At 38.1% G+C, this 24,156-nt stretch overlaps 1 protein-coding gene across 4 annotated transcripts in view; it reads left to right on the forward strand.

Moving 5' to 3' along the window:
* Positions 1–2,028: 2,028 nt before the first annotated feature.
* Positions 2,029–24,156, forward strand: part of CCDC88A (coiled-coil domain containing 88A) — a 114,916-nt gene continuing 92,788 nt past the window's right edge. For 2 of the 4 annotated variants that reach the window (XM_072409668.1, XM_072409669.1), the window contains exons 1-2: positions 2,029–2,616; positions 2,708–2,808. In XM_072409668.1, coding sequence (XP_072265769.1) covers positions 2,554–2,616; positions 2,708–2,808 — 164 coding nt within the window. In that variant the 5' untranslated portion in view covers positions 2,029–2,553. The remainder of the gene's footprint in view (positions 2,617–2,707; positions 2,809–24,156) is intronic. The other 2 variants (XM_072409667.1, XM_072409670.1) reach the window with 1 other exon arrangement.

Raw genomic sequence — 24,156 nt, forward strand, 5'->3', positions numbered from 1 at the left:
TAGAGGCCAACTGGAGGCAGTCATTGCCATTAGTCTGAATCTACCCTACAATTGTTTTGTGGTGTCCTTGCATTTGGACTACATTGGTTAAAACTGCTAGGCTATTATGGCTGGCATAAACCAGCCAATACAGATAAAATTTTTAACATGACTGTTGAGTGGAAACCACAATGAGAACATTTACACCTACTGTGTGTTTTAATGCAGTTTCAACTGTGCATTATGTTGCATTCCCTGCAGTGATGCTCATGTTATGCATTTTTTTTCAGAGCTGTTTCCTGTTACCAGGGGCTGGCAAGACATCATTATTTATGGATGTAATAGACCTTTCCATGCTTAACGTCTTTTTACATATGTGTACTGTGTCTCAGCCCACAGAAATGCTTGTGTTAGTCTGTAGATCATGCATTGTGGTGTCATTCATTCTTAATGGCACCCCTATAAATCTTGCAAGAAGAGGTGCAGTGGATCGATGTTACAATGCACCACAACTCATGGTAAAACACAATTCTGAGCAACTAAACGGTTTATATGATTTTTTTGGTGTGTGCCATGTGCTAGGCAGCACTTGGCTTCCTTGCAACAATGCAAGCCAATGTGCTGTATAATATACGACCTATTGCCGGGACCTATACCTCACAGTTCTTGTCCCACTTACCTTTCTGACTTGGTAAAAAAATACTCCCCTAGCCGCTCTCTCTGCTCCTCCGATGACCTACAACTGACTTCCTCACTCATAACCTCATCACACGCATTGCTCCAAGACATTTCTAGAGCTGCCCCAACTCTCTAGAATGGTCTTCCTCTTCCTATTCGGCTTGCTCCTACTTTCTGCTCATTAAAAGAGCACTCAAAACCCATTTTTTCAAAGTTGCCTACCCATCTTCTTTGGTCTTTCGAAACCGCCACTGTGTCATGTCATGTGTGTTAATTCCCCCACCTCCTAGATTGTAAGCTCTTTGGGGCAGGGTCCTCTCCTCCTCCTGTGTCACTGTCTGTATTCATCTGTCATTTACAACGCTCATTTATTGTACAGCGCTGCGTAATATGTTGTTGCTATATAAATCCTGTTTAATAATAATAATTGCAGCCACATAGATGGACACTGGCTCAAAAAAAAAACCTGTCAAATGTCTTATAATGTGTAATTTGTAACTACCACCTATTAGGTAACACCCATTGAAGTACACTATAAAGCACGCGTTGTAATGCTACCGTGTGTCCTGATATCTAAAATAAATGCATTTTGTTTACTGAAATCTTTGCACAAGGCAATCTACTATGCATTTTAGGATTTTCAATAAAATTCATTAAAATAAAGGTTTACAATGACCCCATATTTCTACCAGGGCTGTGCAAGTATTGAACCTCTGGAAATATCAGGAATAACATTGTTTCTCTTTTCATTCCTGGGATTACCAGTGATCCTCTGATGTACCCAGGAAAGTGATTTGGGGTCTGCAGCCATGAGCTCAGCCAGGAAATGAAGGTTGGAGCTGGATCAATCATGCAATGGGTTAATGTACTGCAGGATGGCTGAGGTGTAGATCTGGATCATCACTGGGGGAGGGGAATATAAAAAAGGCTTTTCCTGCTCAGGGCTACTAACACTGAGATTTTCTCTGCTCAGTCTGCCAGTTCCACACATCATTCCCACTCCCCTCCTCCATTTTTACACATCCTCCTGTGAGATTTAGGAGGGGGTTGTCTTATATTGCAATTTCATTTTTGCACTCTGGGAAAATGTCACTTCATCATTTAGAAGAGGCTGCAGTTTAAGTGATACCCCTTTGGAGAATTCCCCCTTTCTCTGTACACCCCAGATGAAGTGAGAGGAGGAAATAATGTAAACTAATGGCACAGGAGATGCCAAGGAGGAGGAATGACATTCACAGAGGTGGGATGTAGAGATTTGACCCTTGTGCAAGAAAGAAAGCAGACAGGAAAAAGGAGGGGGCTTGGAGAGGATAAAGTCTAATAAATAAAAATCCCTTGTAAAACATTAAATAGGCATGCACCGCTTTATTTGCACATGGATTGTTATATAGTCATGCATTGTGGTAGAGGAGGAGTCATGGATCCACACACTATTACTCATTAGTTGGTTTACAGTGGATGTAAGGAAAGCTCCACTGCGCTTGCCTACATTTTCCTTTTTTTTTCCCTTCAAGAGCTGGTAAAGACTGGAGTCCTGTCTGCTTTTCCTCCACCCCTCCTATTCCTCCTCCTTGTCTCCTCCAGATGATGCCTCCCCTTAGTGCTGCATGCAGACCCTAGTCCTGCTCCACTGCAGAGACTGGAGGGAGGGGATCCAGGACCTCTGTCATTACAATGTGGCTTATTTATTAGGGGAATATCAAGATTGAACCCTGACACTTCTTCCTACAAGTGCTTCCAATGTTGGGATTGTATTTATTTATTCCTCTTGCGCTTTGATTTCCGCCTATGGCTTTGCTGCATACTGGATAAGCCTTGTGCTATAGGAATACCATTTGGATTGCTTCTACAGGAAAATAAAAAAAAAAAGGATTTTATATCTATATACTTTAAAAAATGGAGAGTAATATATTTACTCCCATCTTGGAAAATTTTATGAGCAGCGCGCTGGTGAGCTGGGTAAGCAAGTCTCTTTTATTCCTCTTGGGTAGATGGAGTCGGGCGCTATCCATGTGCTGCTATGTCCATAACGGTTTAATTCTCTCCCTAGATCAAGACTTTTGGAGCTCCGGTCAAAGGAAATGGGACCTTGCTGGATGAATATGTGGCTTTAGTGGACGGTGTGTTCCTCAATGAGGTCATGTTCCAGATGTAAGTGAAAAATCAGCATTATCTTTCAGATATTTTGTATTTAAAATGTATCTAGTAATGATGAAAAAATTGGAGAATCAGATTTGTTTAGATTATTGATTCAGGACTTCACATGAGAATGCTATCCAAGGACAATTTGATGAATTTACTTGTTTCCCAGACTGCAGGCGTCTTAATGAGGTTCTGCAGCAGCTGCATCTTTCACTAATTTCTTTCTTATGGTGGTTCAGATGTTCTAATGCGAACCAGCTCAAGTGGAAATTTTGGAAATTTGATGCCTCCCGGGCTTTACTGTCTGGATTCCAGCGGGAAAAAAATGAGGGTATAGTTTTTAGATTCTGTTTTTTGGAACTGTACAGAAAGCCTTTAAAATCAAGGGAGGGCCTACGAGAGCGAGAGATGATATCACTAGTTATAGGATGAGAGCCCTGTCATTTTGCTCTGCTGACACTGACCCCCTGATTGACTTTGACACCCATGTACAATGGCTGAGGATTGAATTAAATGCCCCCACCACCCTCTCTTGTTAAGCTTTCATGTGAAGGAATGAAACCAGGTTTCTATCAGTAAGTGTAATGAAATGATTCAGTGGTGTAGTCATCTATTACAAAAAACTGAGTCTTTTATACAAAAAGGAAGAAAGAGCAATTTAGGAAGAGCTGTATCTGGCATGGAATCAGAGACCATGTGCACAGAAGATAGGCTGCAAGGATAGATAAGGAAGTTGAGTTTCTAGCCAAGTGATGTCACAATACCCCAAGAGGGATGAATGGCTCCTATTTCTCAACTACTACAGATGTCTGGTCTGAGTGATTTATTGATTGTGGTACACACGCTATATACATATAGTGCATTTACTAAAGCCATGCAGAGAGCAATGAGATCGGTTACTGTTAACCGCAATCGATCAGATTGTTTCACAATGTATTTTGTATTTTACTTTTCATCCTACGTTGGTAATTTCTCACACAGTAACACAGTTGTTGTTGAATCTTGGAGATTGTACAATCGGATTGTAATATGTGTATTTATCTTTAGCGGGCAGATAATAGGTATTGCATGTTACTCTCCCGTACTGCACTTGAAATTGGCATGGCAAAGTGACAACGCCTCTGCAAATGCATTTGTGATCTGCTCCACTGTGCAAGTGGCCAGGCCTAGGGGCAAATCACTAGGCCCCAGCACTGTCACTTACCTGGGAAAGTGATGTCACTTCTCCTCCGGATTACTAACATGGCTAATTTCAGCCAGTGGAGGAAAGGGGAGCTGTAAAGGAGCACAGGGAAGGTAAGTATATGGGGAGGGAGAGATACAGACTAGAACACTGCATTGGCAAGGTGTAGCGCTGTTCTTCCAACTCCACCAGTGAACATAGTTCTTTTTGTTGACCCTTTCTGTATCTTAGAATGGCTTAGGAGTCAGTGGGTAAAAAATTGTTTTTGTTTGGAGATCTGCCATCCAACACACCTTGAATTGTCCGATGGCAACATCCCCCGTAACGCAACAATGGAGCAAAGTTTGGAGTCACCAGCCATCAGACAGGTGAGTATTCCACTTTTTACATGGTGGGCTCTGAACAACATTTTATAGCTAGTGACAAGGTAACTCTAAACCCACCTCCAATATGAGCCCCACTCTTTTTGTATGTGTCAGCTGCAAGAACATTAGTGAGCATTTTATTTACTGTGATGGATTGAAGGACACAATGACTTTTGGGAAGGCTTAACTGATTGATATAAATTGAATAGAAGGTTCTCCAGAAATGAGCAGCAATACAGTAAGTAGCAGTGTAAAGAGGTATGGCCCCTGCCCTTGCGCTTTTTAGTTATTAAGAGGAAATTGAACAATTGCATTGTAAAGTATGTGTAGCCGGCTTTATATTTGACCATTTCTCAACACATCATAAATAGATAAATAAGGTATTTTGTATTCACTTCCTTTACATTGCTGTTTTTTTCATTGCGGAATAGGTATGATATACTTTAATACTTATATAAAGGCTGTATGGCTCCCTATACAACCCTTCCTTAAATTAAGTTCCGAATTTTCACAGCAGCTATAAAGCACCCAGGTGCCATTTTTTTGCCTTTTCAGTCAACTTTTCAGTTAGCCTATGTTTGAACACTATGATTGTTTTTATAGCCACCTCAGTGGCTCTTTCATTTTTTTTAAAAATTGGTCTGCAGAGTTTTACATTTAAAAGCTATTCCTGCCAAGGTTATGTTTTGCTTGTGCTTCTGCAGTGCTTCCTATTATTATTCTGAAGACTTGTTAGTCATGCTGCACTAGGTCTGTGACTGCATACAAATCCAACTGAGAGAATGACCAATACATGGATGAAGTTTCCTGGTCATACAATAGAAGAAGGAAATATGACACTTTGTATGACCATATGTCTTTAGTCACACTTTTTAACTCCATGTACGCCTCTAGGCAGCAATTAATCAAATATGTCTATTGTACTGTGTGTGCTAGGCATATTGACCTTCTTGTTCTAAGCTGAGAATGATGAACTGTAACCTACAGTCAGTTGCATATCTAAAGCTTTGTAACCCCAAAAACTGGATATTTGGAAACCCTGACTTACTACTCAGATAACGAAAGAAGTAAAATTTAGAATGATGAAGAATACATCAATAATTGCTATACTATCAGAAAACCTTCCATAGCTGACCGAGTAGCTGGGGATATCTAATAAGTGATAATGCTATAAGCTTCTCCTGGGCTTGGTCATATGATAAAGCATGGGGAAGCATGGGGCAGCCTTACTGTTCCCTTCTATCATCCGTTTCCATCTACTTTGCTGCCCTACCTGCTGGTGCTTTCTGTATTTGAAGTTTCACAACCTTGCTAATGCAGAAAGAAAAAGCGCAGTGGTCTACAGTGGTCTATTTCATTTATGGTACCTATAGTCTATAGCAAACTCATCTTTGATTGATCTTGGCAATGTTATTAGAAGAGAACTCAATTCTGATCAATTGCTATAAAGAACTACAAACCATGACTCCGGGGCAAATATTTCATATTACAAAAGCACAATATTGTTTTAAATTTGAAAGTTAAAGATTACTGCACTTTTCTCCCTCCCAGAAGCCACAATAAACCCCTAAGTCTTTAACCGGCCATATACAGTACATTGTATTTTCAGTTGATTAGACAAAAACATCAAATGGATGAGAAATTCATGCAAATAATTCCAGTTACTGTTGAAATTTGTTATCAGTATTTGGGCAGAAGGCTTCATTACTTTTAGGAAAGATGTTTTTCTTTATTGTTTAGCTGTAATATTAACATTTAAACCTTGTTTTGTGTCGCAATGGATCTTTTGATTTTTCGCATTTATGGAACTGTTCGTAATTCAGATTACCTGACAAGCCAGTGGATACATCCAATACTTGTAGTCAATGACATGGATGTATCTAAATTGATGTATGTATTGGGAGAAAATTGTATATTATAGGCTTACCTTAAACTCACCTGTCCATTGTCCAGACAGATTCATAGTATTCTGCCCTTGGGGAAACACCCAGCTACTGCTGAAAACTCATCCACTTCGACACTTTCATTTCAGATGCATGAAAAAAGTCCAATTCATTTTTATAGAGAGGCCTCCTATTGTGAGTTCCATTAATAAGACCGCCTCTCCAGGAGGGTGAATGAGATTTTTTATCTGGTGTATGCATGGAAAAAATACTGGACCATCAGGTAGTGTTGCAGGGAAGCTGATCAGAATTCCACAGGCCTCATACCATTGACCTGGAGGACTGTAAACTGGTAAGTTATTAGACTTAGTGGTTATTCTGGGACAGATGGGGGTAAATTAAATAACTGTATAGCAGTAGAGTTATCCTTTAAAATCACCCAGGAAATGAAAACTCTTATATCTATCCTTGCAACAAAGGAGCTAGCATTTGCAGACCTTGACCTGGCATGCTCTGCATTTTTGTGTTCACCCCCCCCCCCCCCATATTATGCTACTTTGCAGCATAGGTTTCTTAGAAAGAAAAAAAAAGGAAATGTCCTGTTCTGTCATAGAAAGGAAGCTTTGTTTTCTTTGTTCAGACTTCCTCATCTATAACATACAGATCCTAATTGTTTTTTTCATTCACATGGTTGTCTTTTACAAAGGTGCTTATATTGGTATATAAATGGGTATATCTTTAAATGTACATTGGGGTTGTATAAGGTACCTAGTTAAATGCTGATAAAAACTTGCTGGTTTTGCTAATGTTGTATATTCCATAGCTGAGCTTTTGATGATTTCATTAACAGGGCAATTTTTGCATTGTCTGGTATTTGCAAAAGGTAACAAGGAGTTGGGTGCTGAAGACTTCTTAAAGCCTTCCAAGCTTCTCTTGGAAGCTGCCTGTGATCAGCATAGCTGGCACTTGCCCTCTTGCTGCATTGAACAGGTAGTGGTCCTTCTAGGTGTATGTGTGCATGCCTGGTTAGCAAAATAGATGGACACTTTGCTGTGTCAAAACAGCAGAGCAGCATGGTGAGGTAGGCAAACCTTAAAGGTACTCATACCTGGCTGCTTTGCAGGCAGGATACCTTTTTCAAGAATCGCTTGTAAAATCATGAAAAAATCAAGCTGTATATGTTCCTTTAGGGAATGATTTTAATCCCGTAACTATGAAATCCTCAATATCTTTCATTTTCCAACAATAAACTCTGTGCAAGTGGTTTCAATGTATTTATTTAATGATGATTTGTTTGCTGCGGTGCACATTTGAAATCCTTGGAGATCACAAACTGGTAAAACCAACCAGCCCCCAGTTTAGGTTAAGCTACACCACAGAAGGTGCATGTCCAGCGCAGAACCAAAATAAAAAAAAGATGGCAGATGTGCATTCTGCTTTCCATAAATACCTGCCTGGAATTGCATTAAATGAAAGTGCTTAGCTAAAGCCATGCAGGATTTGTTTGTTTAAAGGATTTTGTGATATCCAGTAGTCACACAAATGTAATGCAGCATACAAACCAGTATTGCTTTATGGCAGTGAAGACAGCTGTACGTTTCTCAGTCCTTGTCTGCAGTAAGGGTACAGACACAGACAAATTTATTACAGAGCATTATTTACATTGGCCATGACCTGTGATGTCCATTATCATACCAAAGAGAAAGAAAATCTAGTAGGTTAAGTTACTTATATACCTACAAGGAATATGTGTAAAATTGATAACATTTTTCTGATATTTTTAAAAAGGCTAACTTTTCTTTAAGCCTCATTTTAAATTTTTTAGTACAGAATCTTTACTACAAAGGGCTAAGTAAATAAAAAAGGGTTTATAATATTATTTAAAGGTGGAAAATTCCTTTAAATGAAGCACTGTTTGCCTTGACTTGGTTTTGTTGGCAAGTTTGCAAACATCAGATGTTGTTTTTAGTCTTGAACAAGGGCCTTGGAGCTATCTAAATATTTCAATGTAGCCAAGATAAGTAACTGTGTAGTGTTATTTCTTTTCAACCTCTACATTTAATCATGTGAAATCTCATGATGTAAAAGGCACATGGTAAACATGGGCTTCTGTCAGAGGCCTTGTACACAAAAAGCCTGCTGTTTCTTTTAGAGGTTTCCATGGCAACCTGAAGCCTGGGGCCTTCAATGGATTCTTGTACTGATGTTGTACAGTGTAGTGGGGTATGAGATTACATTTATCATTCTCTTTCAGTAGTTTTTATTTCTGTCTATTTTCGTGTTTTTAAAATGAATTTACATTAAATTAGGATAGCGGACTTTATACAAAGCAGAAATCAATACGCTAGGAAATCTGCATCCTCAGCTGTTCTGACTAGACGCTGGCTTGACAATGAGGCCTTTAAGTGGTGATTGTATTCTGTATATATAAAATACAAAGACCTTTAATTAAAATGCATTGCCTTTTCAAAATATCAAATATAATAGATTTATTGTGTTTTTTTTTATGAAAATGTGTATATATATATATAAAAAAAAAAAACTATTTGGTATTGCTAGCTATGCTCCTATTTATATATTTTATTCACACCAGAAAGTGTTGCTGCCACTCATTAAGAGATCTGAGCTAACACTATTATTCTTTGATAATGGGTGGCAGGGGGGCTCGCGGTCTTTCCTTTGCAGCGCCAGTTTCGATTCTCAGCCAAAACACTATGTGTATGGAGTTTATAGGTTCTTCTCTTGTTTGCATGGGTTTCCTCCGGGTACTCCCAATTTCCTCCCAAATCCCAAAATACAAGTAGTATTTTCCCTAAATCTGACTTTTGACTGTAAAATGACTTAAAGAGGAAGTAAACCCAAGAACACTTACCTTCAATCCCGCAGTCCAGACGATCTGTTCGGATGGTTCTTGCATCGCGTCCCACGTCATCCCGTCATCCGTCTTCGGGCCAGCGCGCTAGGTGCCGCCATCTTCTCTTTGTTATTCAAGGTTCTTCTTCCTGCGTCACCCAATGCAGGCGCGAGATCAGTTGATGTAGAAGGGTAAAAAACTTGCCGATCTCACTGCGCTTGCATCATATCTGCATTTTCTTTAGCTTTTGGTGAAAGGACTCCTTCTGTGCATGTCCGAGATGTTCGGGAGAAGCCAAGAGCCTCCTGGGATGCGTGACGTAGGTATCCAGGAGGCTTTGCGCTCCCATTCATTCTCGATCGCCTAAGGTAAGGTGGCAGTGTTGCACAATTTTTTTTTTTAAAAGGTGTTGCACTTAAAAAATAAACAAACAGAATTTTTACCTTACCTAAAAGAGTCTACCCTTTTGTGTAAAGTGAAAATTCTGAGTTTAGGTACACTTTAAGACTATGGTAGGGACATTAGATTATGCACTTCCCTGATAGTTAGTGACATGACAATAGACGCACCACATTATGTCAACACTACAAGGTATTAATAATACTGGTCTAGTTTTAATGTTTGTCATCAGTGTTAAGATCTCGACTGGTAGCCAGGAATCGGCACATGTTCTGAAAAAAATAGGTGTACCTAAATAAGTGTTGCCTAAAAGGGGTCTTACAAGTGCACACAGTAAAAAAAATAGTAGATATGGGAAGTTGTACAGAGCACCTAGCAAATAAGTTCTGACAGCAAGATTCATATCCAGGATAAAAGAGAGGTGGTGCTGTGCAGAGTATGCAGACATCACATATACTGAGAATTACATTTAGACTCCGCATGCAGGACATGAGATGTGGAACTGTACAACACTGGCTTGTCCTGACAATGATTTAATAATCCAAGGTTCAATAATCTGAGTTTGGAGTCTGGGGGCAAATGGGGTTACATCCATAGTTCCTATATGTTTTCAAATATGTTTGTGAGTAGAATAGTTTAGCAGTCATTTTTTTCATTGAGCTAAGATATCATCAAGATATACTGATGAAAATTTTCTGGCAATTTTTATTTAGGGATTGAAGGAGGCAGTCTAGAAGTTTAGAAAGTTTAGAGTTTATACAGTACCTATTAACTTTTTTTTATAGAGAAGATACTCTGCCAGATTTTTTTATGATTTGTTATTATTGGGATTTCCCTATATTTCCTGTCTAGTTGACAGACGATAGAGTGGGAAAAAAAGGAGGCAAGCCTCTCTTGAAGTTTCCTAACATAAGTTCTAAACTTTTCCTGCTCTATGCAATACTACGACAAAAAAGATTTAGGCATTCTGTAAAATAGTTACAGAATTTGAAAAAAAAAAAAAAACTCCAGAGAATACCAGGCCATCTTTGGAGGTTGGAATTTAGCTGCAGCTTTGTATTCTCTTAGCTGACATTTTTTTTAGCAGCCAGAGCTTCAGTACTACAAGTATATGTCTGATCTGTAAACGTGTACCTGAACAGCATTCCTTGGCAATGGAAAGTAACTCGGCACACTGCTGTACGGTAGGGTAAAATATTTATGCAGGCCACAATTGGAAAGACTCTGCTTGATGGACTGCAGTGACAACAATGTAACCACGTCCTTGGAATGCCCATGTATAGATCGCATTGTCTGACTATGGACCTGGGCTGCAGCTTTTATGGTGTCATAAATATTTTACAATCAAGATACTTTAGAAGAAAATGGTACATTTGTGTGGGAATAGAGGGGGAAATGTACTTCAAAACTACATATTTGCTTTATTATGAATTCTGCAATTCCAGCAAGTTGTGCATTTTGAATATAATAAATGATGTCTATGGTCTTAGAATTACCAAAGTAGTGTAATAAACTATTCAAGTGATCACAATCATACATGCAATGATAGATTTTGATTTTTTTGATTTTTGAAACAATCAAATCTCTACACAATCCTCTGCTCCAAAATAATGTATCAAAATATAGAAAATGTATTTTGTTAAATTTGTATATGGGTATTGTTGCTATATTGGTACGCTTGTAGCAACAAATAAAAAAAAAAAAGTATTGCATACAGTATTCCACTTTGTTGTATGTTTTTTTGTTTATTGCTAGAACCGATGATTCATTGCAATAAACAAAAGGTTCTTTCACAGAAACTCCATTTATATTATATGATTGTAGTGTTACATGTATGACCAGCAATAGGGAGGTAGAAAATATTCTGCCATTCCAAAGCTGCACAAGACTGATCTTTAATTCTTTTTCATTTGGAGCTCCTCCAATCTTTAGTTAAAGCTTTGTACCTACTTCCCATTCAATGCACTGTGTGCAAGATTCCTTGCTGTTGGTACATCTGTGTCATTAGTCTTCTTTTTTCTATTTGGTATCTTCAGCAATCTTAATTGGCCAACCTAGGATGACATAATTGCATGTGCACAGGAGGTAAATCGTGCCCAAATCAAGGAATACAATGGCTGTACCATGCATGTGTGTATTAGTGGCTTAGTACAATAACGCTGGGTACTCACAGGCAAAAATTTTGCTTCCATTATACTTTAAGATCTTAAATGAATGCAGGATTGTACAACATAGCAAGTGGATTTAGAACTTGTTTAGATTGTCAAATAGAAGCCTTTAGGGTCAATACACAAGATAAATTGGACCTAGTGCTATGATTTATCACACACTTTACATTTGCACCTTGTAAACTGCAGTCTATGCATCCCAAAAAAAATTATCTGAATGCTTGTGTAATAACTTTCTTTTTTCTGGGCTTTTTCTCTGTGTGGAAATTGATTATTTCCTGCAGAGCTTGAACTGAACGGATTATTTAATAGCCTGCTCTGGAAATCTGTGTTAAAAATGCTGACTCTAAAGGATGGACTTGATCCGCTGAATATGCTAAAGTATAGGGAAAATATATTCTGGAATTACAAAATGTAGAGAGCTGGGTTATATCTTTTTGACTCCTTTTTATAACCCCTTTACTCTCTTGGCTTTATAGTCTTTTTCTCATTTAAAGCTGAACTCCAGGTAAAAAAACACTAAAACACAGCTCATAGAGCTAATACACATAAAGCAGCAAATCTTATGTATTACTATTGTTCTACTCTAAAGATTGACATATTTCTGCCAAAAAGCGCAGCCAGGCTGAAAGCACTTTCTCTGGTTCAGTTCTAGTCTGAAGTAGGGATACAAAGGTGTCCTCACTTCACCCCAGCCCAATAGAGAAGAGAGTATCTTTTCTCAGTGTGCTCTCTCTTTCTCCTATCAGCACGTGTCAAGTTATTATATATAAAATTGACTGAAGTTCAGCTTTAAGCTATGTATTCACAGTGCTGGACAAAAAAGTAAAACAAAGGGAAACATTATCACAATAAAGTTACTAACCATAACTGAGTTATTAATGTACCTTCTAAATCTGCTATGCTAGACAATGGTCCACAAGTGCCCCAGCGCTGAATTAAACTTTACTTATTCAGCTTAACCAGGAGTGGATTTCTTTTTTCATAAGGAATATATATTGTGCTTAGTAGGAAAGTCCTTGTATGTTCTCATACACAAAGAATTTTAGTTATAAAGAAAAAAAAAAGAATGTTACCAATGCTATCTGAGATTTTTCTTGGTTACTACCAGCTTTGGTGAGACATAAAGAGGAAATACATTCATTGGTCGAAGTGAGTTTTTGCCATTGGGCCTGTCCCCACTGCATACCCCACAACTGCCCTGTTCGCTCCTGAAACTTCTGGGTCCCACCTTGATCCTTTTCAGCCATTGTGTGACCACTGGTGATATGCACAGGAGTTGCTTTGTCTCCAAAATCTAAATCTATCTTCTGCACAGCTAAACACAGCTGGGGAATAGATGTTTTGGCAAGAAAGACTTTGCATACCTCTTCCGGCAAAAACCTTACCTCCTGGTGACATTTGTATTTGTTTACTTTAAGGATAATTTTAAAATTTAGCAGTTTTGTATTAATTTCATTAAAAGTATTCATTCTTTATATGTTAAATGTAACATTTCCTTGATACATTTGGTGGGTGGGGGGTTTGAATATACAGCAGTTTACGTAAAAGGTTCTGAAAGTAAGGGGGGAAAAAAGGCCATGACCTCACACACTTTTTAGACTATGGTTTAGCTTGTAATTTAATGTAATTTACTTGAAGTAGTTGTAGCTTACCTAAATAAAAATGTATTTTATCATTAAAAGACATGCATCTTTTTCATGTAGAACAGACATAAACATCCTGAATATCTATGCAGTGTGAACTTTTTATTCTAGTTTTCCACTTCACCCTAAATGTGTGTTATTTGCACCTCACTATACCTAGTTTATTATTGCATTATTCTTTATATTTGTTTTTCTTATTGCTTTCAATTACTGCCTCTGGGCTTTTTCTCAGTGATTTATGAGACATGGATATTGTACATCCTGCCAGCTTCAAATCTTATCTCTTTCTCTGTTCAACCAAGACAGGAGCAATGCCAAATATGTCAGGTATTTCCCTGCAGGCAGCTGGCATCTTTACACGTTCTTGAAAATGCTTTAAAAAGATCTTTTGGCATTTCCAATATTTGGACCATTTTCTGGAAGGTGAGATATAATTCTGTGGCTGGATTCCAGCAAAGGGCATCTCGTGTTGTCCTCTATTTGGTAGGCTGGCTCCATCCGCTGTTCCTGAAAGGCTCACTGTTCGATGAAGTGTAGCAGAGAATTGATTTGTCGAGGCACAGTGTTCCATTTATTAATCCCGACAGGAACTACAAAGATGAATTGATTTCTTTCCTTTTAAAGAATGTTTGAATAATCATGACTTGCTCAATAGACAACCATGCTCCTCTGAGATTACTGTTTGGAATGAGAGGCACAGGTGAGGTTTTAGGTAAATGTTTTTCTGATTTTAGGTTAAATGTGCCTTTACTTTAAGGATTATTGATCAAAAGGAAGCTTTACTTTGCCCAGTAAGGGCAAGGTTAATGAGTTCCTACATTGCAGGGTCCCTCTTCTGCTGGTTGTTTTCCTAGGCATCCCAACACATTGTTAATAGACTCTAGGTTTTGGGAAACCTGGTACTTCTGGGTATGGGTAAAAAATGTACACCCTCCCCCCTCCTTTCCAATCACGAGGATTGAAGCAGTTTTGCACATCTGTTTTAGCTTTACTACAAAAGCATTTCCTTTTACTGTGCATATTAAGAATATGTACAGCAAGACAAGGAGAGTCTCTTGGGAAGGAAATCTTCTATATCGTTACCAAGACACTCCTTTCCCAGAAGAAGTATCTGTATTGATGTGAAATGCTTGTATTTCACAATAAATATACTGTATTTATTTAGCTTTATTTTGGAAATATGTCTGTTGTCACAACAACAGATGCCAAATGTGGTTATTCTATAGCATGTAGGATTATATCTATATTTTGGACAAACAGCTCATTACTGGAAAATTCAACCACCTTTTTGCTTCACTCAATGAAAATTGCTTCAATCAGCTTATATTAAAATGTATTATATTTCTATTTAGCACACTTTAGTATTTGGAGACTGGCAGGGCTTTTGGATCCTGAAAAAAAATGTACATTTATGAACTGTGCAATCATCCCTCAATGCTAAGCACTCTTCATCTTTAACCATTCCTTATGGTCACTGACATAGGAAGAGAGGAGTGACACATGATTGTCACGGGAAGGGCAAAGGCCTGTTTGATGTGTGAGCTGTAATTGCAATCAATGGAAGAAAATAAAAGAGGTCTCAGAGGACAGAATGGATATTTTTTTTCCATGTGGCACTGTACTTTACAGTCACTGTTTGCCTGGAGCTCAGCTTTAAAGTATAATTAAACCCAAGAACAAAAACGTAAAATATTGCCACTTACAAGAACTTAGATGCAGTGGTTGCATTACTTTTTTTCTCAGGCTGTTTATTTTCTGCAATTACAGAAATATTATCTGTGCATCCTGCCAGAAATCCAATAAAATGACAATCTTTAAAAATTTTATAAAGGTGCGTACACACCTTATCGTTCCAATCGAACGACGAACGATCGATTGGGCAAAAAATCGTTCGTAAAAAAGTAACCAACGACGCCGACGAACGAGGAAAATTGTTGGAAACGAACGACCGGACCGGCGGATCGGATTGGGTGACGATCGTTGAACATCGTTCGTGTGTACGGTCGTTCGTTGATCGTCCATGTTCAGAGCATGCGTGATGAACGAACGTCCGTTCACTTTCCTGTCGTGCACATAGTTCCTCTATCGCTTAAACGATCGTATCTATTGTGTGTACAATATCTACGAACGATCGTGTCGTTACCTCTATGTGCAGGATCGGCGCTATACGATTGTTCGTATATATCGTGCAGGAACGTTCGTCGTTCGTTTTCCGACGATAATAATTGGAAGTGTGTACGTAGCTTAAGCCTTCGCAGTTGTTTCCTGTAGATTACAGAACAATCCCCACTTTGCTTCAAGATTATGAAGAATGAGAGGTGTTTGTTGTCCAAATCAGGGGAGCAGGTTGGAGTGATAAACCTTCTCCAGCATAATGGTACGGTGTAGGAAAGGCAATGTGCTACTGACAGCATTACCTAAAAGTAAGAGGAAAAATGTCAGGAAATTAATGCAACTACTATACCGAAAGACTAGTATGCTGCAGCATCTATAAACACAAACAACAATGAAGGTGCATAAAAGCATTCCTTGGGACTTTTAAGGCATTTCATATAATTATTTTTGTTACCACACAAATATTTAAAAGTCATAAAATACAGATTTATTTAACTTTCCAAATAAAATAGAAATAAAAACATATTGTTTTGGTATCATGCATTAGGTCTCTTATACATTGATGAAATATGTGTTCAACGCATTTCGCGGAACACAGTCTGCTTCATCAGGAATACTGAAACATTTGTGCATTGGTTACAAAAGATCTCACCCGAGCTCACAGGACAGTTCATTCTTAGAAAGGAACCATAGGGCAGAGAGAGCCACAGCAGTTGGAATTCATATGCAACAAGATTTCACACATCCCTATGTGTTTTTCTTTGAGATTGGAGATACAGCTTTCATGAGCTATTTATTTAAAACGCCTTAAAAGTCCAGAGGAATTCTTTTATGCATCCTAATTGTTGATTGTGTTTGTGTATGATGTTTAATTAGGGATGTGGCATATTATGTGAGATTTATAGAAAGGAGAGTTACCCTCCATTTACAAAATGCTACAACATCTAACATTGGGTTTAAATAGAGTTTAGGCACTTCCTACCCTATCACTATAAAACAATGTAATGTACCATACATTGCAATATATTCAAGGTGAATATATTTCTATGCTTGGTCATACTGATCCTAATTCATAGAAATGCCTTTGTCTTTGTTACATCATGGAGACTCAATGTTGCATTCACTGGACCCCACATAGCCCATTTATTCTTCTGCTTTGTTTGTGCCACTTTCCAAAAACTGTCATTTCATTATAGATTCCTTGGCAGCATTATTTATGGCTTCAGCTGAATTTCATTTAAGGTGTGCAAGTCTGTCCCAGTGGCACAGCACTCAGACGTCTAGTTTCCACGGTGATGTGCAATTACCAAGGTCCTAAATGAGTTTATTTAGGAAATTTAATCTTTTCATGCTGTGGAGATCTGGCTAATTTGCCAGGCTAGGAAATAGGCATAAATGAGCTAAATTCGAGTATAAGGCGGGAGGGCAGGAACCTTTATTATGTGTGCTCGCATTAACTGTGCACGAGTTGATTAGGAAACAAAAAAAAAAACGCTCCATTTTCATTCTTTAATGCACGTTTTGTCATTGTGTCATCTTTTTCCCATTTACCACGCCACTTTATTATCTGAAATGTCTGGATAGTGATGCACGAGTTTCTGTTATCTGTTTTATTTTGGAACAGAAAACACAGGTTCGGTCTGTACATTAGGAATATAAATATACTGTATCCTAATATAAAATGGAAGGAACACTAATGCATGCAGCATGTCTCTAAAGAAACCTATCCACATTCTGATCGATTATGCTCTTTTGTATTTCTAAATTCTCAGATAGACCTCTCTAGCATTACATATACTGAATGTTATGAGTGGCCCCTTGTTAGTATCAGGGGCTGCAGCTGAAGACCGCTGCACTTGTTAAAGCAGAACTTTCATCTGTCCCTGTTCTGTTGGGGGCGCCACCATATGCTTGTTTCATTCGATCTTTGGCTGCCTTGATTGGCCAGGCTGCGCATGTATAAAAAAGTTCATTCAGTCTGGGCAGCCCCAGGGGAAGCTAGGATTCACCTGTCCATTTCTGTATTAAAGTTCTGCCTGTTCACAAATTTTTAAAGGGGTACTTTAGATCCTAGATTAAGTTGACTTTTACTGACATTTTTCATGTATTGTGCATGAGGAGTTATACAACATTTGATCTTATTTGGTTAGTAAAAAATGGTTGAGGAGATCCAAAAACTTCTATTTTTAATTGTACAGCATTTTGCTGTAACACAGGATGTCTAAGCTTGATGTTGCGTGCACTGTCATTATAAAGCATGCAAATGGGAGATACAACGTATTACACAGGCTGCTACTCCTGGACTGCTTTTGAAAATACTAGTTTCCTCACTGCTGTCTCTGGCTTCAATACTTTTTTAACCAATAACATGGATCTAATATATTGTAAGAAGAGTAATAAGTAATTATCTGCATATATATTTTGGTTATTTAGCAACATTTAGTCAAATGGATTGACAGGTAACAGCATTATTTTTTAGAAAGTTGGCTATACTTGCTTACATTCTATCAGTCTTCTAGAAGATTTTCCTTAATGTATCACTAAAAGGCATTCATCTGATACGCTATATGATTGGCATACCTATTTTATTCAAAAAAACATGGGCATTCCTATAAAGATTAAAAAAAACAATGTCAGACAAAATGATTTGTTTTATTCTAACAAAAAAAGGAAAGGTTCACCATTCTAAAGTTTTTCTAAATCTAGTGCAGACATATAACACGTCTTCAGCTGCCTTGCACCAGTTATGTTTGCATTTCTAGTATGTTGCTGTACCTATAAGGAAGAAGGCTACCAGGAAAGTGTTTTCTCTATTTGTGCATTATTATAGGTGTCTATTATAGATGAACTCTGGCGCCTTGGGCTCCGGATTCAGTTCTACCATTGCCTTCCGAGAGCATGTCCCTTTTGTTAGACAGAGCAAGAGCCATGATAGCTTCTGGAGGGATGATTCTGCTCTCTCCTTTCTCCAATGGAAGCATATTTGGCTGAAGGAGAGATGAGGTGTCTGCTGGGAACAGACCCTTCTATAACCAACCTACCTTCCTCAAAGACCCCATAGTTGAATACAAGCCCCTAACCACAGCACATGATATGACTTCTAATAAATTCATCAGCTTGCTGTGGTGTACAACAAACATTGGCACTATTCTGATACATGCCATAACCATTACATGGTACCAATATTCCCTCCCTACGTCAAGAGTTCCCAAGTAAGGTAACTGGGACAAAAATAGGGGAACTGATTGTCATTGGGATAGGAAGGGACAGACAACAGCAAAAAACCTAATCAGAAACTCTAACCCTGTTGGACACAGACACCTCCTGTCCTGTCAGGAACACAGATGCAAGGACAAATCTGCTCTGTTTAAAACAAAAAAGAAAGTCTGGCATCCATTAAGAATTGCCCAACATACGTTGAATAGTTTTAGTTAATGCAGCCAGCTGACCTAGTGGTGGATCCCTGTGCAAGAACAGTCCTGATATCCACCAGTTGAGTTATGTGTTAAATAAAATGCTTTCATTATAGATAATTAGACAGACTGATGCAGGATAAGTGTGCTTTTAGTGACTCCTTGAAATCCCTCACAGTCCACAATATAAAACTGTGCTCAAACAAAGAACTCCCCCTCACTTCCTGCCCAAAAGGCATCAATAGGAAATGTTACAAGCATTCTGCATGTCTGTATGGACCCAGCAGGAAATGTAGGAGCTGATAGCTGCCTAATACCACTTAGATATTACAGATTAGTAAATCCGATGGGGCATTATGAACAATATTCTCTCCCACCTCTGATATGAGCATTGCCTGATGATTACCTAACCATGGGAGGAGATCCCTTCACCTGCCTGAATCCTATCTTGTGCAGTGGCGCAGCCATGGGCCATAGCCTGGGCTGACCACATGGAATAGTCTCAAATTCATATTTGCCAGATGATACCTTTCGGGATTATACTTTGCCAAAGCAGTATTTATTAATTTTTAGTTGTCAAGTAACACTTCTGGAAAACCCACATGTTTATGAATAATATTTCTGAAACCTGCAGAATGACTGAAGATGTCCTTTATTTTAGTAGAGTAAAACAGTCATTTTGCTCATTTGAACTAATATTGTGGGAAAAATAAAATGATTGTAATAACCACCTTTTGACGTTTAAAAAATGCTCTGGGCGTGAATTGATTCATTACATGAAATCTATAAAGCTTTTCATGCTCCTTCATTTTTACCCTTGAATGTGCTCTCTGATTAATTGGTTGGCTGGCCTTCCCATAGCATCTGAGCTTTGTGTTAATTATCTGCTGCAGACAGCAGTGCACACTGCCACTCACACAATCACTCCCTTCATAAACAAACCAGCTAGGGACTCCCTAAGAAGCTGAAGGTTTAACATGTCAGGAAAGGGACGGCCCAATCCACTGTATTAGCATTGCATTAATAAAAAAGATAATGGTCTTTCTCAGTCTTACATTTACCCCCCTACATTTACTGCAGATATGATCCATATGCTTTACATGACTTTCCCATAAAAATTGTCTGCACAATGCAACCTAATTTCCTAATGATAGAAGGTATCTATGCACGCTCTTCCTATTGCACAAAAAAGGCAGCTGTATCACCCAACTGTATGATAGAGAAAACTACAACTTTTTTCCAAAATATTTTAGATGTTATATATGAATGTTTTGTGAAGTGTAACAATTTTTTTAATACAGGTCTTTTTACATTAGACTAAGCTTAGAAAAAGACGGAAGGCTTTGACTTCAGATAATACTGCTATAGTTGTATTGTGCGCAATACATACAACTGACTGTTGGCTCTGGTAGGGGAATGACATTTTGTTTCTGTTTTTTAGGACATTGCTGACCAGTTTATATTAAACATTTAAAAGCTTTAACAAAGTGAAAAAAAAATTCATATAGTTTCACCTCACATATAGATGTTGTATGAAACAGGAGTACAGAAAATAAATGTAACCAAGTCAGAGATAATTGGACACCTTGCCAGGGTCTACTGGGGAAAAACAGTGGTATATAGAAAATGTTAAATATTGGCACCAGGATCTCCGCTCAACAGATGTATGAAACCAGATATATTTGGCCCCCTGGTAAGATATGCATTACCTGTTAATATGTTGTAAGGGTTAAAGCAAACGTGCTGTGCTTTAAACCAATGTGAATCCTTGGGTTCTTTACATATTATTCAGTGAGTCTTCTGAATAGGTGTATATGTTTACTGTAAATATGTTCTATGTCAGCACCACATTTGATAGCTGGACCTTTGCTTGCAAATTTCCTGCACAGTTCCGCAATCAACAATGTTCATTCTCCCTTAACAGTTCTGTTGATTGGAGCACTCTGCAGGAGTTCAGATTGCTGAAGATCTATGCACTCTGGTCAGAAGCAGTGGTTTGGCTCTCCAGCTTGCTGAAGACAGCAGAGGACTAGTACAATACAATGCATATTTCATTAGTGAAGGATAAAAAAAATATAAATACTGCTGGGTGCAAGGGAAGGAATCCATAAGTAACTCCTAAGTCATTTTAAATGACACTTTCAAAGAGCGAAGGATTCTTTCTTCAACCCTTATTTAACACAGGACAGGATAGTTTCATTCTTGAATATCCTTGGTGATCTCTTTTTTCCAGATGGTTGAACAAATGGCATATAGGTGTATAAAAGAGTATGTCCTATTGGATGGATACCAATTACAGCCCTCCTCACGCTGTTACAGTTCCCACCCCTCCAACCCCAATCCCCACCTTTTAGTCCCCCACATGTATTTTCCAGATGTATTCTGGCTGGTAGAGTACCCTACAGCATCCATATTTTTTCCAATGTGCTTGTTCAGCATACCAATGTCAGTACTATCCTCTGTCATTGTTTTGACATCCTAAACTTATTGCAAGAATGTTAAATGATGGTTGGCATTATCATCCAGCATAGAAGAATACTAGAAATACTGATGCTGCATGAAGAGGTGAGTCTTTTCTATAGAGAGTTGAAGAGAAGAGAGTTTTGTAAAGCTGAATTTTTTAGAACTGCTGCCAAATGAATAAAAAAAAACTGGCATTGAAATTTAATTTCTTTTTAGCATGGGGTGTTTTATTTCCTGAGCAGCTGTTAAGATACTGACTGAAAATGCTATATGTTTCCAGTCTCTCCTGTCAGACTTGCAAAGTACTGTTGGACAAGTTAACTTTCCATTAGAAAGATCCATCTATCCTTTAAGTTTAGATGTCCCTGAAGTGCGAAATGAGTCATGATCAAAGAGACCTTTTAGAGCAACCTATCAAGAAGTGGCAGGCCAGAGTCTTTATTTAATAACCAATGTAATTTATGCAAAGCAATAGCTCTGGGATTATTCCTTTTCCATAAGCCTTTTTCTGTCTAGTATGTGATAATTCTGCTTTATCTATGGACAAGTCATAGCCATTTAGTCAGGACTTTAAAGGGCAGACTTTTCAACATTACTTTTTTAATTTCACATTGCTATTATGGATGGCTGTAGGAAAATTTTGCTTCCTAATGGAAAAGTGGTATTAAAAGCTTTGTGTAATACCCAGTTATCACAAAGTGTGACAGAGTATGCTTACATATCTATGTAGCATAAAGGTCCATCTGCGCGACCCAGGTTGAACATCATATGAAAACATGAATGTTATAGTTATCTTTGGTTTATGATCATTGCAGTAACATTTTTTATACTATGAGGGTATTTAGTCTATTCCCTTTTTAAAGTGGTCGTATATTCAAAAGTAAAGAGATGCTTCATGGGTAGAATGGTGGCTGAGAGGTTAGTGCTCTGGTCTTTGCAGCGCTAGGTTTGAATCTCGGCCAGGACACTATCTGCATGGAGTTTGCAGGTTCTCCCTGTGTTTGCATGGGTTTTCTCCCACATCCCAAAAACATGTAGTTAGGTTTGCATGTTTACTAGATTGTAAGCTCTTCGGGACAGGGTCCTCTCCTCCAGTGTCACTATCTGTATTCATTTGTCATTTACAACCCCTATTTAATGTACAGCGCTGTGTAATATGTTGGCGCTATATAAATCCCGTTTATTAATATTAATAATAAAAATAATAATAATTGGCTTTCCCCAAAAAAACTGACCTTAGACTGTTTCAAAAATTTGTCACCAAGAACAGAGTAAGCAAAAATCTAAACTTTGTAGATTTGAAAAAAATGGGGAAAATATTTTTCAGGGTGGGCTAGTAAAATTGAACCTTCCAAAAAACAAAAATTTCAGGCCATACATAAATTTCCCCATCATTTCTCCAACAGTCATCATATTGCCAGTCTTTTGGTGAGCAATTTTTACAAAAAAGCAAAGCCCTATCTTTAAGAGATCATAACATGGTGGATCAGTAGCAAAGAAAAGATCAGTGGCAAGAAAAGCACAGGTAAGAATGGTGACTTGTCGTATACACACTACTTGCCATTTTTAGGCACAGCTACCATAGCACAAATCCTTTTTAACTTGGTGAATACATTGAATGGGATATCTTATGAGAAGTGTTGTATAGACAAAAAGTCTGATTGTAGAAGAGAGTTGGGTAAAGCCAATCTTCAGCCAAAAACTTTAAATCCACACAACCTAAGCATAAAACATTATGACCAGTCCTCCTGCAAACCCCGACCCCACCCCCTACTAATTTAATTTTGAAATCATTTTAGTGTGTGTATGTATATATATAATAGGCTGCGCTGTATTAAATTTGTAATAAAAGATATGTGATTAGTCATAGCCATACAAATCTTCACAGAACTCCTCTGTATCTGCTGTGAAAATATGTCTTTACTTGCCTTGTTTTCAGTCAACTTCTACAACCATCTGCTTACTGTGGAATTAACTTTTTTTTCATTTTTTAATGTTTCACTAAAAATAGGTAGATTTCAAATAAAAACATGAAGTAACTTTTTCCTACACCAGAGACTAGTATTCAGCAGTTACTCTCTCACTGGTTAGTGGCAGCAGTCAGTCGCTTGTGGATCCTTTCCAGTTCTATTTAAGTATTAGTTTTGTAGACGATGATGCGGTTTGAATGCTTTTTTTTAAGATCCTTTTGGATGATGTGGTTGCAGGCATGTGGGCTAAGCTTTTCTAACAAAACAAACTTTAAAAAAAGATGTGATTATAAAGCGTAATGTCAAATTGTTTAGGGCTGGACCACTGGCAAAAGGGTAATCATACAACCTTAATACATGTATGTATTGTTTCACATGCTAAAGGTTTTAATATCTTTGGGATCCAGGCCTTTCTAGCACACATTACAGTTTCTGGCCGCATTATTGTCTGAAAGCAGTAGTGCTTCTTCTGAAGGTCACCCTCTTGTCACAGTACCCAGGACCGGTAATAGGTTGCTTAGGCACCCAATGCTACCATGGGATCGGGATATTTTATCATGTTTTCATGCTTAATACCCAGGTTGGGGGTTTTCAGAAGGCTGTTGCAGCAGTCTATAGAGAAGAGTTTACCTGGAAGTACCCTACGTCATTTTAAAATCAGTATGTGGCTATACTTCCGTTTTTGTATTAAACAGGAGTGCCCATGGCAGTGTGGTCCTGTTTAGAAAAGAAACCTTCCCAGAATGCATACAAAATGGTCATATTGTCACACCTTGGCAGATCTATGGCCTCATTGTTTTGCTATAGTTACTGCAACGTGAATATCATCCTTGCTTTGTGCTGGTTTGTTAAATGAGTGTTAAGAATTAATTACGTAAGTAAAGTGGATATTTGGAGA

Source organism: Pyxicephalus adspersus, chromosome 4 (genome assembly GCF_032062135.1).
Source record: "Pyxicephalus adspersus chromosome 4, UCB_Pads_2.0, whole genome shotgun sequence".
Classification (NCBI taxonomy): domain Eukaryota; kingdom Metazoa; phylum Chordata; class Amphibia; order Anura; family Pyxicephalidae; genus Pyxicephalus; species Pyxicephalus adspersus.